Raw genomic sequence first — 12,415 nt, forward strand, 5'->3', positions numbered from 1 at the left:
AATTTAATATTTTTTTTCCACATATTCTTTTTTTTCTCTATCTAGAAAAGTGCACTTATTATTGGGGCGGTTTAGCTCGGTGGGTAGAGTGGCCGTTCCAGCAACTTGAGGGTTGCAGGTTCGATTCCCTTTTCCGCCATCCTAGTCACTGCCGTTGTGTCCTTGGGCAAGACACTTTACCCGCCTGCTTCCAGTGCCACCCACACTGGTTTAAATGTAACTTAAATAGTGGGTTTCACTATGTAAAGCGCTTTGAGTCACTAGAGAAAAAGCGCTATATAAATATAATTCACTTCACTTCACTTATTAGTGAGCATATACTTATATTAAGGTATTTTTTGGGTTCATTGAGGTAAGCTAATGTTACTAATTTTACCAAATGTTCTTGTTCAATTGGCAGATAATTTTTGCTTCGTTCAAATAAAATACCCCTCATTTTTGTATTTGTTTTTTTCTTGTTTTTCAACACTGACTTTTTGCAGTACAGCTGTAATATTTTACTGAGATCATTTAGGACCAAAACCCTTAAAACAAGTAAAACCCTAACATAAAATCGGCTTAGTGAGAAGATGTATCTTATCAGAGAGAAAATAAGCAAATTTTAGCCTTATTGGACTTATTTAATCTTACTTAGATTTCAGTTTTTGCAGTGTATATATGTATATTACCTGCTACCTCCAATTGCATGCATTTGACAAAGTCTATTGTAAGATTTATGACTATTGGCATGTTTGCAACATATTAGCTTGGCCAGGTGTTGCCATTAAACATCTAATCGCCTTGCCTGTTTGCTGACTTGGCGTCTTTTGTGAGCGCCGGCTAACAACTGTTTACGCCTGCAGCTTGAAAATTGACCAAGAGACAATTATGACCGAAGATTAACGCTGTTATTTGTTTGTTATTTACGGCCGACGCGCCGCGGGGGGTGAGGGGATCAATCAATGCGGCAGAAAAGTGGCGGATTGGCATCTGTAGCACCGTTCACAAGGTATTAAAAAGAAAAAGCTTCATACGTATCACAAAAGGCGACACAGGTGGAAGGCGTTGCCGATCGCGGCGCTCGGAGCGCACGCTGAGCCCGGATGGGAAGATGGCGCAGCTGGAGACAAAAAAAAATAAAAAAAATCACGTGGCGAGGGAAAGTGTTTCCCCTGCTGGGGGGAGCGCCGATCCGCACAAACACACCTCAATTAAAGTCAGGTGACGCCTGAATTGTCTTTGAAACTACAAACCTCAGGAACTCTTCAGAAAACCACTGTCACTAAATACAGTTGGTCGCTCCATCTATAAGTGCAAGTTAAAGCTCTTCTATGTAAAGCGAAAGCCATTTATCAACAACATCCAGAAACGCCGCCGGCTTCTCCGGGCCCGAGATCATCTAAGATGGACTGATGCAAAGTAGGAAAAGTGTTCTGTGGTCTGACCAGTCCACATTTCAAATTGTTTTTGGAAATATTCAACATTGTGTCATCCGATCCAAAGGAGAAATGAACCATCCAGATTGTTATCGACGCAAAGTTCAAAAGCCAGCATCCGTGATGGTTTGGGGGTGTATTAGTGCCCAAGGCATGGGTAACTTACACATCTGTGTAGGCACCATTAATGCTGAAAGGTACATACAGGTTTTGGAACAACATATGCTGCCATTTAAACGTCGTCTTTTTCATGGACGCCCCTGCTTATTTCAGCAAGACAATGCCAAGCCACATTCAGCACGTGTTACGACAGCGTGGCTTCGTAAAAAAAGAGTGTGGGTACTTTCCTGCCCCGCCTGCAGTCCAGACCTGTCTCCCATCGAAAATGTGTGGCGCATTATGAAGCGTAAAATACGACAACGGAGACCCCGGACTGTTGAAGGACTGAAGCGCTACATAAAACAAGAATGGGAAAGAATTCCACTTTCAAAGCTTTAACAATTAGTTTCCTCGGTTCCCAAACGTTTATTGAGTGTTGTTAAAAGAAAAGGTGATGTAACACAGTGGTGAACATGTCCTTTCCCAACTACTTTGGCATGTGTTGCAGCCACGAAATTCTAAGTTAATTATTATTTGCAAAAAATAAATAAAGTTTGAGTTTGAATATCAAATATCTTTTCTTTGTAGTGCATTCAACTGAATATGGGTTGAAAAGGATTTGCAAATCATTGTATTCCGTTTATATTTACATATAACACAATTTCCCAACTCATATGGAAACGGGGTTTGTAAACATGTCTATCAAATATTTGTTGAAATTTTGGCTTCAAATTCCCACCTCAAATGTTTGTGTTTGTCTAACGCCACTTTTTTTTTTTTTTTTTTTTTACCTGTAGGTGTGATAAAGACGGCCTTACCCAACATGGACAGAGAGGTGAAGGAACAGTACCAGGTCTTGATCCAGGCCAAAGACATGGGGGGCCAGCTGGGGGGGCTGGCCGGGACCACCACCGTCAACATCACCCTCAGCGACGTCAACGACAACCCGCCCAGGTTCTCCAAAAGTGAGTGGATGATATTGTAGTGTACAGTGGGGGGGAGGGGTTCATATGGTGCCAATTGCTGGGTGGATCCCGCATGAAAGGAAAAATCACTTTGTAATGCAGTCTGCTGAAAATGTCGGAAACCGCCACTCTACATAGCAACTGTGATTGCCACAAAACACATTTTAACATATGCAACACTACTGCCATCTGGCGGCTACATTGGATATTGCACCGCCCCAATTTGTCACATTTCATGTGTCGGGTAAACCGCGCCGAATAGGGCCATACAAAATCAACTTTATAAGAATCGTGAGAGGGGATGTTGCACGTGGACACGGTGTGCATATTTTGTTGTTCTGCCATTTTAAATATGACATTTCAAAACAAAAGCATTTCATAAATTTGAAATAGAAAATTACTATAGTCGTGAAAAATGTGTCATGTTTCATGTGTCGGGTAAACCGGGACTTATATGGCCATACAAAATCTACTTTACAAGAAACGTGAGTGGGGATGTTAGACACGGACACGTTATGCAGATTTTTTTTTTCCTACCATTTTAACAATGACATTTAGAAACAAAACGATGCCATACATGTTAATATAAAATTACTATAGCCATTAAAAAAATGTCATGTTTCATGTGTCGGGTAAACAGCGACGTATAAGGCCATACAAAATCGACCCTATAAGAAACGTCAGTGGGGATGTTGCACATGTACACGGTGTGCAGAATTGTTTTTCTCTGACATTTAAATATGACATTAAAAAACAAAAGGATGCAATGAATGTTAATAGAAAATTACTATAGCCGTGAATAATTTGTCACATTTTATGTGTCGGGTAAACCAAGACGTATAGGTCCATACAAAATCAAGTGGAAACTGTGCAGCATTTTTTCCCGCCATTTAAATATGACATTTAAAGACAAAAAGATGGCATAAATGTTAATAAAAAAAATAGTATAGCCGTGCAAAATGTGTCATGTTTCATGTGTCGAGTAAACAGCGACGCATAGGGCCATACAAAATCAACTTTATAAGAAACGTGAGTGGGAATGTTGCATGTTGTGCAGAATTGTTTTTTTCTGCCATTTAATTATGACATTTAAATACAGAAAGATGCCGTACATTTTGATAGAAAATTACTATAGCCATGAACAATTTGTCACATTTCATGTGTCAGGTAAACTGCGACGTATATGATGTTGCACACGGAAATGGTGTGCAGGGTTTGTTTTTTTTGCCATTTAAATATGACATTTAAAAACAAAAGGATTCCATAAATATTAATATAAAATTACTATAGCCATGAAAATGTTGTCACGTTTCATGTGTCGGGTAAACTACAACGTATAGGTCCATACAAAATCAACTTCATAAGAAGCGTGAGTGGAGATGTTGCACGTGAAAACTGTGCAGAATTTTTTTCCTGACATTTAAATATGACATTTAAAGACAAAAAGATGGCATAAATGTTCATAAAAAATGACTATAGCCATGAAAAATGTGTCACGTTTCATGTGTCGGGTAAACAGCGAAAAATAGGGTCATACAAATCAACTTTTTAAGAAACGTGAGAGGGGATGCTGCACGTTGTGCAGAATTTTTTTTTCTGCCATTTAATTATGACATTTAAATACAGAAAGATGCCACACATTTTGATAGAAAATTACTATAGCCATGAACAATTTGTCACATTTCATGTGTCAGGTAAACTGCGACAAATAGGATGTGTCACGCGGAAATGGTGTGCAGGTTTTTTTTTTTTTTGCCATTTACAGTAAATATGACATTTAAAAACAAAAGGATGCCATAAATATTAATATAAAATTACTATAGCCATGAAAATGTTGTCACGTTTCATGTGTCGGGTAAACTACAACGCATAGGTCCATACAAAATCAACTTTATAAGAAGCGTGAGTGGGGATGTTGCACGTGAAAACTGTGGGGAATTTTTTTCCCTGCCATTTAAATAGGACATTTAAAGACAAAAACATGGCATAAATGTTAATAAAAAATTACTATAGCCGTGAAAAATGTGTCACGTTTCATGTGTCGGGTAAACAGCGACGCATAGGGCCATACAAAATCAACTTTATAAGAAACGTGAGTGGGGATGTTGCACGTTGTGCAGAATTTTTTTTTTTTTCTGCCATTTAATTATGACATATAAATACAGAAAGATGCCATACATTTTAATAGAAAATTACTATAGCCATGAACAATTTGTCACATTTCATGTGTCAGGTAAACTGCGACAAATAGGATGTTGCACGCGGAAATGGTGTGCAGGGTTGTTGTTTTTTCTGCCATTTAAATATGACATTTAAAAACAAAAGGATGCCATAAATATTAATATAAAATTACTAAAGCCATGAAAATGTTGTTCTGTTTCATGTGTCGGGTAAACCGCGATATATAGGGCCATACAAAGTCAACTTTATAAGAAACACCAGTGGGGATGTTGCATGCGGACACGTTGTGCAGGTTTTTTTTTTCCCCCTGCCATTTAAATATAACATTTAAAAACAAAAGCATGCCATACATTTTAATAAAAAATTACTATAGCTGTGAAACACTGGTTACGTTTCATGTGTCGGGTAAACCCCAATGAATAGGGCCATACAATGTCAACTTTATAAGAATTTTGTTCCCGCCATTTGAATATGACATTTAAAGACAAAAAGATGCCATAAATGTTGATAGAAAATTACTATAGCCGTGAAAAATTTGTAACGTTTCATGTGTTGGGTAAACCGCGATGAATAGGGCCATAAAAAAATCGATTTTATAAGAATGTCAGTGGGGATGTTGCATGAGGACATGGTGTGCAGAATATTTTTTCCTGCCATTTAACTATGACATTTAGAGACAAAACGTTGCCATAAATGTTAATAGAAAATTATTATTGCCATGAAAATGTTGTCACGTTTCATGTGTCGGGTAAACAGCGACGAATATGGCCATATAAAATAACTTTATAAGAAACGTCAGCGGGGATGTTGCACCCGGCACCGTGTGCAGAATTTTTTTTCCCCCGACATTGAAATATGACATTGAAAGACAAAAAGAAGCCATAAATGTTAATACAAAAATTACTATAGCCGTAAAAAAATTATTACATTTCATGTGTCGGGTAAAGTGCGACAAATAGGGCCATATAAAATTAACGTTATAAGAAACGTGAATGGGGATGTTGCACATGGACACAGTGTGGAGAGTTTTTTTTATTTTTTCTGCCATTTAAATATGACATTTAAAGACAAAAAGATGCCATAAATGTTAATAGAAAAATACCATAGCCGTGAAAAATGTGTAACGTTTCATGTGTTGGGTAAAACGCAATGAATAGGGCCATAAAAAAATCGATTTTATAAGAAACGTCAGTGGGGATGTTGCACAAGGACACGTGTGCAGAATATTTTTTTCCTGCCATTTAACTATGACATTTAGAGACAAAAAGTTGCCATAATAGTTAATAGAAAATTACTATAGCCGTGAAAAATGTGTCAGGTTTCATGTGTTGGGTAAACCGCGATGAATAGGGCCATAAAAAAATCGATTTTATAAGAAACGTCAGTGGGGATGTTGCATAAGGACGTGGTGTGAAGAATATTTTTTCCTGCCATTTAACTATGACATTTAGAGACAAAAAGTTGCCATAAATGTTAATAGAAAAATTATTATTGCCATGAAAATGTTGTCACATTTCATGTGTCGGGTAAACAGCAACGAATAGGGCCATATAAAATAACCTTATACGAAACGTCAGTGGGGTTGTTGCACGCGAACACGGTGTCCGGAATTTGTTTTTCTGACATTTAAATATGACATTTAAAAACACATTTTTTATATAAATTGTGTCACGTTTCATGTGTCTGGTAAACCGCGACATATAGGGCCGTACAAAATCTACTTTACAAGAAAAAAACGTGCAGTTCTCCTTTAAATAAGTAAATATTGCATAACAACATTGCTTTTGATTTATGATTTTTTTTTTTTTGCAAATTAAGAATTAAAAACAAAACAAAATCACACTAACAGGTGTCAGTAATCCATAAGGCCTGACTCAGTCCAACACTTTACACAACACAGACGCCATAATGTCATCAAAGCTCACCTTTAAGGGTGACACATACATAGCACCAACATTTCGGAACAAGGGCGACGTGATAAAAGAAAGGCACAGATACATCTATTTGTGGCCGCATGGGAGAACGTTTTGCACAAGTTTTACTTTTGCATCTCATTGCCCATAACTGTGATGCGTTCAAGGACTCTCAAATAAGGTTAGAAACAGAGTGTGCCATTTTAATGGTGTTCTCAGGGTAAGTAATGTGTCCATAGAGCCTGCTCATGAGCTCAAACGCTCTTTTCCTTTTTTTTTCTCTCTTTACCTTCTGGGCACATTCAATTTTAATTATCTTCCAAGCCAAACAGGACATGAACTTTTTTTTAGGGGAACTGCCCATTTTTTGGGGGGGGATATAAATTAATATCTCTATGTGAGACAAGACCATATGTTTTTCTTATTTTAATGCATTCTAATCTGTAATAAATGACCAGTGCAGTTGGATAAAACGGGAGTCATCTAAAGTGTTACGTAAATAAAGTCCTCGTAAAAAAACATCCAACAATACTTTGTTTACATCTTGTGACTTGAGTACTAACTACGTACAGTACCAGCGATATTGTTATTATGAGCTCCAACGTTAAAATACTACTTTTAGCGGCTTCATGATCACAGAGAGAGGTAACAAGCTTATGCTGCTATATTGACATACTAAGCTGCTGCATCGCCTCTGAGGTGGTGAAAGTTAATTCTGGATTATAAATCATGCCTCTCACCTTGTGTCAAGCTTGCCCCTGACAGTTTGTTTGTGTTTTAGTTTTTCCTCTGTGTTTTTGTAGTATTTCCTGTCTTTAGTTCCTGTCAGCACTCTTATTTTGGTTCAATTTCCTGTTTGTCTCCCTGAGTGCTGTTTCCCCTCAGCTGTGGCTGATTGGCCCCTGGCCACACCTGGTGTCAATCAGCCCTCTCCTATTTAGACCTGTTTTCTCCTCCAGTCTGTGCTGTATTATTGTATTGTCGCTCCTGTCGTGTCGTGTCAATATCAGTTCTACTTGTCGTTCCTACCGGGCTTCTCATTGCAGCGTAGCGATAAGCTATATTCGTTAGATGTTTGTAGTTTACTGTTTTTTGTTCCCTGCTTCCAGTTTGTTTTCATATTACAAGTACGATTTCTGTTTTCCTGCTCGCTACCCGTTAGCTTCCACGCTAGGCCCTGCCACGCCAAATTTATTCCCCTCCTTCAAAAACCTCCCCCCCCCCCCCCATTTACTTCCGGGGTCAAGATTAATACAGACGTTTTGTTAACGCTATATTATAAACACATTAAAAAACAATTTACAAACACAAGCTATGGGATGACAGATTTTCTTCCGGGGTCACGTTTCCTCTTATGTCATCCCATAGCTTGTGTTTGTAAATTGTTTTTTAAAAATGTTTATAATATAGCGTTAACAAAACGTCTGTATTTTTATAATATAGCGTTATATTTTTATAATATAGCGTTAACAAAACGTCTGTATTAATCATGACCCCGGAAGTAGATGGGGGGGGGGAAGGTTTTTGTAGGGAGAAGAAATTTGGCGTGACAGCCCTTTTGTGTTTGCTATCTTCCATGCTAAGCTCCTTTTTTTTTCTAGCTCCCATGCTAGCTCTTTTAGTTTGTTATCTCCCTTGTGCGCTTGTTTTGTTTGTACCCTTTTAGTTCGGTTTTGTCTTAGTGTTTTATTAAATCATGTTCTCCTATTCAATGCCAACCTCCTTCTCTGCATCTTGGGGTTCGTCACAAACTAACTCTGACACCTGGATAGTAGAAAAATGCGGACATAAACCGAGAAGTTGGTCAACTTTGACATCCAACTTATACCTGGATATCAGAAATGTAAAGACGGATGTTTTTTTGTTTAATCTGCGTGAGGATTATGATTAATTCTTCATCTAAACGGGAAGATATAAACATCCCATTAGTCGGCATCCCAGTTGGAGCAGACATTGTACAGTGAGTGACTTTTTCATTATGTTCGTAGTTTGCATTTCTTCTTGAGCACTTAGCAATACTTGTTTGATCGGCTTACCTCTCAGCTTCTAAAACTTGTAGATCCTCCTCCTTATATTCAGGCTTAAAAATGATGCCATTGTGGCTTGTGCAGCCCTTTGAGACACTTGTGATTTAGGGCTAAATAAATAAACATTGATTGATTGATTGATTGATGGTAGGAAACAAAGAAACTAAAAAAATAATATACGGAAAAATAGAAAAAAAAGACGTAATGCAACGAAAACATTATCTAATGACTAAAAGTGTCCAAAGTTTGAAAAATGTATTTGATAACTTTTTTTTTCTAAAAAAAAAAATGCTATAAAAATACATTTGTATTTAAACCTTACTGTCAGCTTTGCTTTATATATAACAACTTGCATTATTATTAATTATTAGTATTAACCTTCAAGCTTATTCTCACAACAATAAGTTTAAATGTTGTTTTTTTCGTACATTTTTACAATAATATTTTGCGGGCCATCAAAACTTCAGCTTAGACTTGGACTTCCTTTTTATTCTTATTTAAATTTGAACTTTACAGTGCAGATAAGAACAACATTTCATTGCATTAGCTCATGGTAGTGCAGGATAAAAAAGCAATAAGGTGCAGATATAAATAAATATATTGCTATACAGGTAAATATATTGCACTTTTGCATATGCATCCAGGTTTATGGATGTATGTTATATTGTCTTTATATTCCAGCGAGTTAATCCATTTTTGGGGGGAATTGAGGGGATTATTATGTTTCGTTCAAGAGTCTTATGGCCTGAGGGAAGAAGCTGTTACAGAACCTGGAGGTTCTGCTACGGAGGCTGCGGAACCTCTTTCTAGAGTCCCGCATTTAAGACAGTCCTTGGTGGGGGTTGGAGGAGTCTCTGCAGATTTTCTGAGCCCTGGTCAGGCAGCGGCTTTTTGCGACCTCCTGGATAGGAGGAAGAGGAGTCCTGATGATCTTTTCCGCCGTCCTCACCTCTCTCTGCAGAGACTTCCAGTCTGAGACACTGCAGGTTCCAGTCCAGACCGAGATGCTGTTGGACAGTATGCTCTCTATAGTGTCTCTGTAGAATGTACTGAGAATGGGGGGAGCAACGTTCCCTCTCAGGTACGCGCCTGTGCAATTGCACACTGCTCACGGCAAAACAAGGCCGAACAAGAAATCGAAATAAAAGACTAGTGCATAACAGTGGGCACGTCTGCCGTTGCTCACGTGTGCGCCATTGAATGCTCAGAGAGTTTTGGCGTTTGCTCACACATATGAAAAATTGGAGGGGAAAATTGGGCGGGAGGGAGTTGTGCTCTTTTCATCCGACGCAAAAAGCGCATGCGCTGCTGAGCTTTTTTTTTACAATATGTAGTTCTGGGCCGAAAATGGTTTCCTGGCCTCACTTTCGCCACCCCTGTATTGACTTATTGTAAAACAAAGTCAGTATTCTTCTTCCTCCAAACACGACAAGTTGAGTTTATACCAAAATGGATACACGGATGATAGAGCAGAGGATTGGGAGAACGTCATGTGGTCAGATGAAACCAAAATCGAACGTTTTGGTATAAACCCAACTTGTCGTGTTTCGAGGAAGAATACTGAGTTGCATCCCCAGAACACCACACCTACTGTGAAGCATGGGGGTGGAAACATCATGCTTTGGGGCTGTTTTTCTGCTAAAGGGACAGGACGATTGATCCGTGTTAAGGAAAGAATGAATGGCGCCATGTATCGTGAGATTTTGAGCCAGAACCTCCTTCCATCAGTGAGAGCTTTGAATGGTTGACCAAATACTTATTTTCCACCATAATTTACAAATAAATTCTTTAAATTTCCTACAATGTGAATTCCTGGATTTTTTTTTCACATTCTGTCTCTCACAGTTGAAGTGTACCTATGATGAAAATTACAGACCTCTGTTATCATTTTAAGTGGAAGAACTTGCACAATCGTTGGCTGACTAAATACTTTTTTGCCCCAGTGTGTATATATATATATATATATATATATATATATATATATATATACATATTAGGGCTGTGAATCTTTGGGTGTCCCAGGATTCAATTCAATCTCGATTATTGGGGTCACGATTCGATAATACATCGATTTTTTCCGATTCGATTCGATTCTCGATTCAAAAACGATATTTTTCCGATTCTGTATTCACTCGATACATAGGATTTCAGCAGGATCTACCCCAGTCTACTGACATGCCGGCAGAGTTGTAGATTTTTAAAAAAAGAAGCTTTTATAATTTTAAAGGACAATGTTGTATCAACTGATTGCAATAATGTAAATTTGTTTTAACTATTAAACGGACCAAAAATATGACTTATTTTATCTTTGTGAAAACATTGGACACAGTGTGTTGTCAAGCTTATGAGTTGCGATGCAAGTGTAAGCCACTGTGACACTATTGTTCTTTTCTATTATTTTTATAGCTGTCTAATGATAATGTCGGTGAGGGATTTTTAATCACTGCTATGCTCAAATTATGATTAATATTGATACTGTTGTTGATAATATTCATTTTTGTTTCATTACTTTTGGCTTGTCTCCTCTCAATTGCTCTGTTTATTGCAGTTCTGAGTGTTGCTGGGTCAGGTTTGGTTTTGGAATTGGATTGCATTGTTATGGTATTGCTGTGTAGTGGTTTGTTGGATTGATAAAAAAAAAGAAAACATTTCAAAAAATGAGAATCGATTCTGAATCGCACAACGTAAACGATTCGTATTCGAATCAATTTTTTCCCACACCCCTTATATATCTATATATATTATTTTTTTTTACACAAAATAAAAAATTGTCCCCAATCCACTTTTTGTAACACGGCCCTTAGTGGAAAAAGTTTGGACACCCGTGGTCTATGCGGAAAGGTTGGCGACAAACTTAGCTCATTAGCATTAAATCCCTTGTTGTGGAATCTCTGACACTGTTGGCAAATATTAAAATAAGACCTTTAACATAGTCATTTACTGCAGTAACAAGATATGTAATTGTGTTGTTTGTCGTCCATGCGCAAAGGTCGCCGTCCTTTTGCATGGCTGCACCGAATAAGATCCGGTAACAAAACGTGAAGCTAAGTTAGAGGTTTTTTTTGTTTTTTTTTGCACGTGGAGCATCCGACTATATTTAGATGAGGTTTTAGCACGCTGCACTGTGGAGGCTGAGTCACTGCAATTCACCGTAACACTGCACCGACTTCCTCCTTTTACTTGTATTTTATTTCATAGGCTGTGAAAGCTGATGAAATGGCCTTCTCCCATTCATCATAAAAGTAAAAAAATAAAAATAAAAAAATAACGATGTAAAGTCATTGATGTGTGAGGTTTTTTTTTTTGTATTTTTATTTTTGCAAAGCAGCCAGCATGTGACAGCAAAGCACAAACCTCTGCAGCGAGCCAGATTCCTTCTTGAGCTCCCCCGGAATGTAAATACCGGCGAGCTGTGGAAAGGAGAGTTGATATTTCCATAATTCTGTCACAGCACAAAGGTTTGTGGCCGGGTGCACGGATGAGGACCTTTAAAGTCGGCACATGTCATGACAGTTTAGGCGGGATAGGGACTTTGAATTTAACATAAGAAAAAAAGAAGATTCTTGATCCGTTCATTCAGGTTTTGCTCATATTTTAGTGGATGTTTGGACACTCACACTGCAAAAACTGAAATCTAAGTAAAATTAAATATCTCAATTAAGGGTTATATTTGCTTATTTTCTGTCGGATAAGATTATTATTCTCACTAAGTAAATTTTATGTTAGTGTTTTACTTGTTTTTAGGGTTTTGTCTTAAATGATTTCTGTCATAAAATCACAGCTTGTTGCTGTGATTTTATGACCTGAAACTAAAA

General features: G+C 37.7%; 1 protein-coding gene across 1 annotated transcript in view; it reads left to right on the forward strand.

Moving 5' to 3' along the window:
- The window catches only part of LOC133569299 (cadherin-12-like), a 343,124-nt gene that overhangs the window by 172,893 nt on the left and 157,816 nt on the right, over nt 1-12,415 (forward strand). The window contains exon 5 of the mRNA XM_061921526.1: nt 2,312-2,479. Coding sequence (XP_061777510.1) covers nt 2,312-2,479 — 168 coding nt within the window. The remainder of the gene's footprint in view (nt 1-2,311; nt 2,480-12,415) is intronic.

Source organism: Nerophis ophidion, linkage group LG15 (genome assembly GCF_033978795.1).
Source record: "Nerophis ophidion isolate RoL-2023_Sa linkage group LG15, RoL_Noph_v1.0, whole genome shotgun sequence".
NCBI classification, from domain to species: domain Eukaryota; kingdom Metazoa; phylum Chordata; class Actinopteri; order Syngnathiformes; family Syngnathidae; genus Nerophis; species Nerophis ophidion.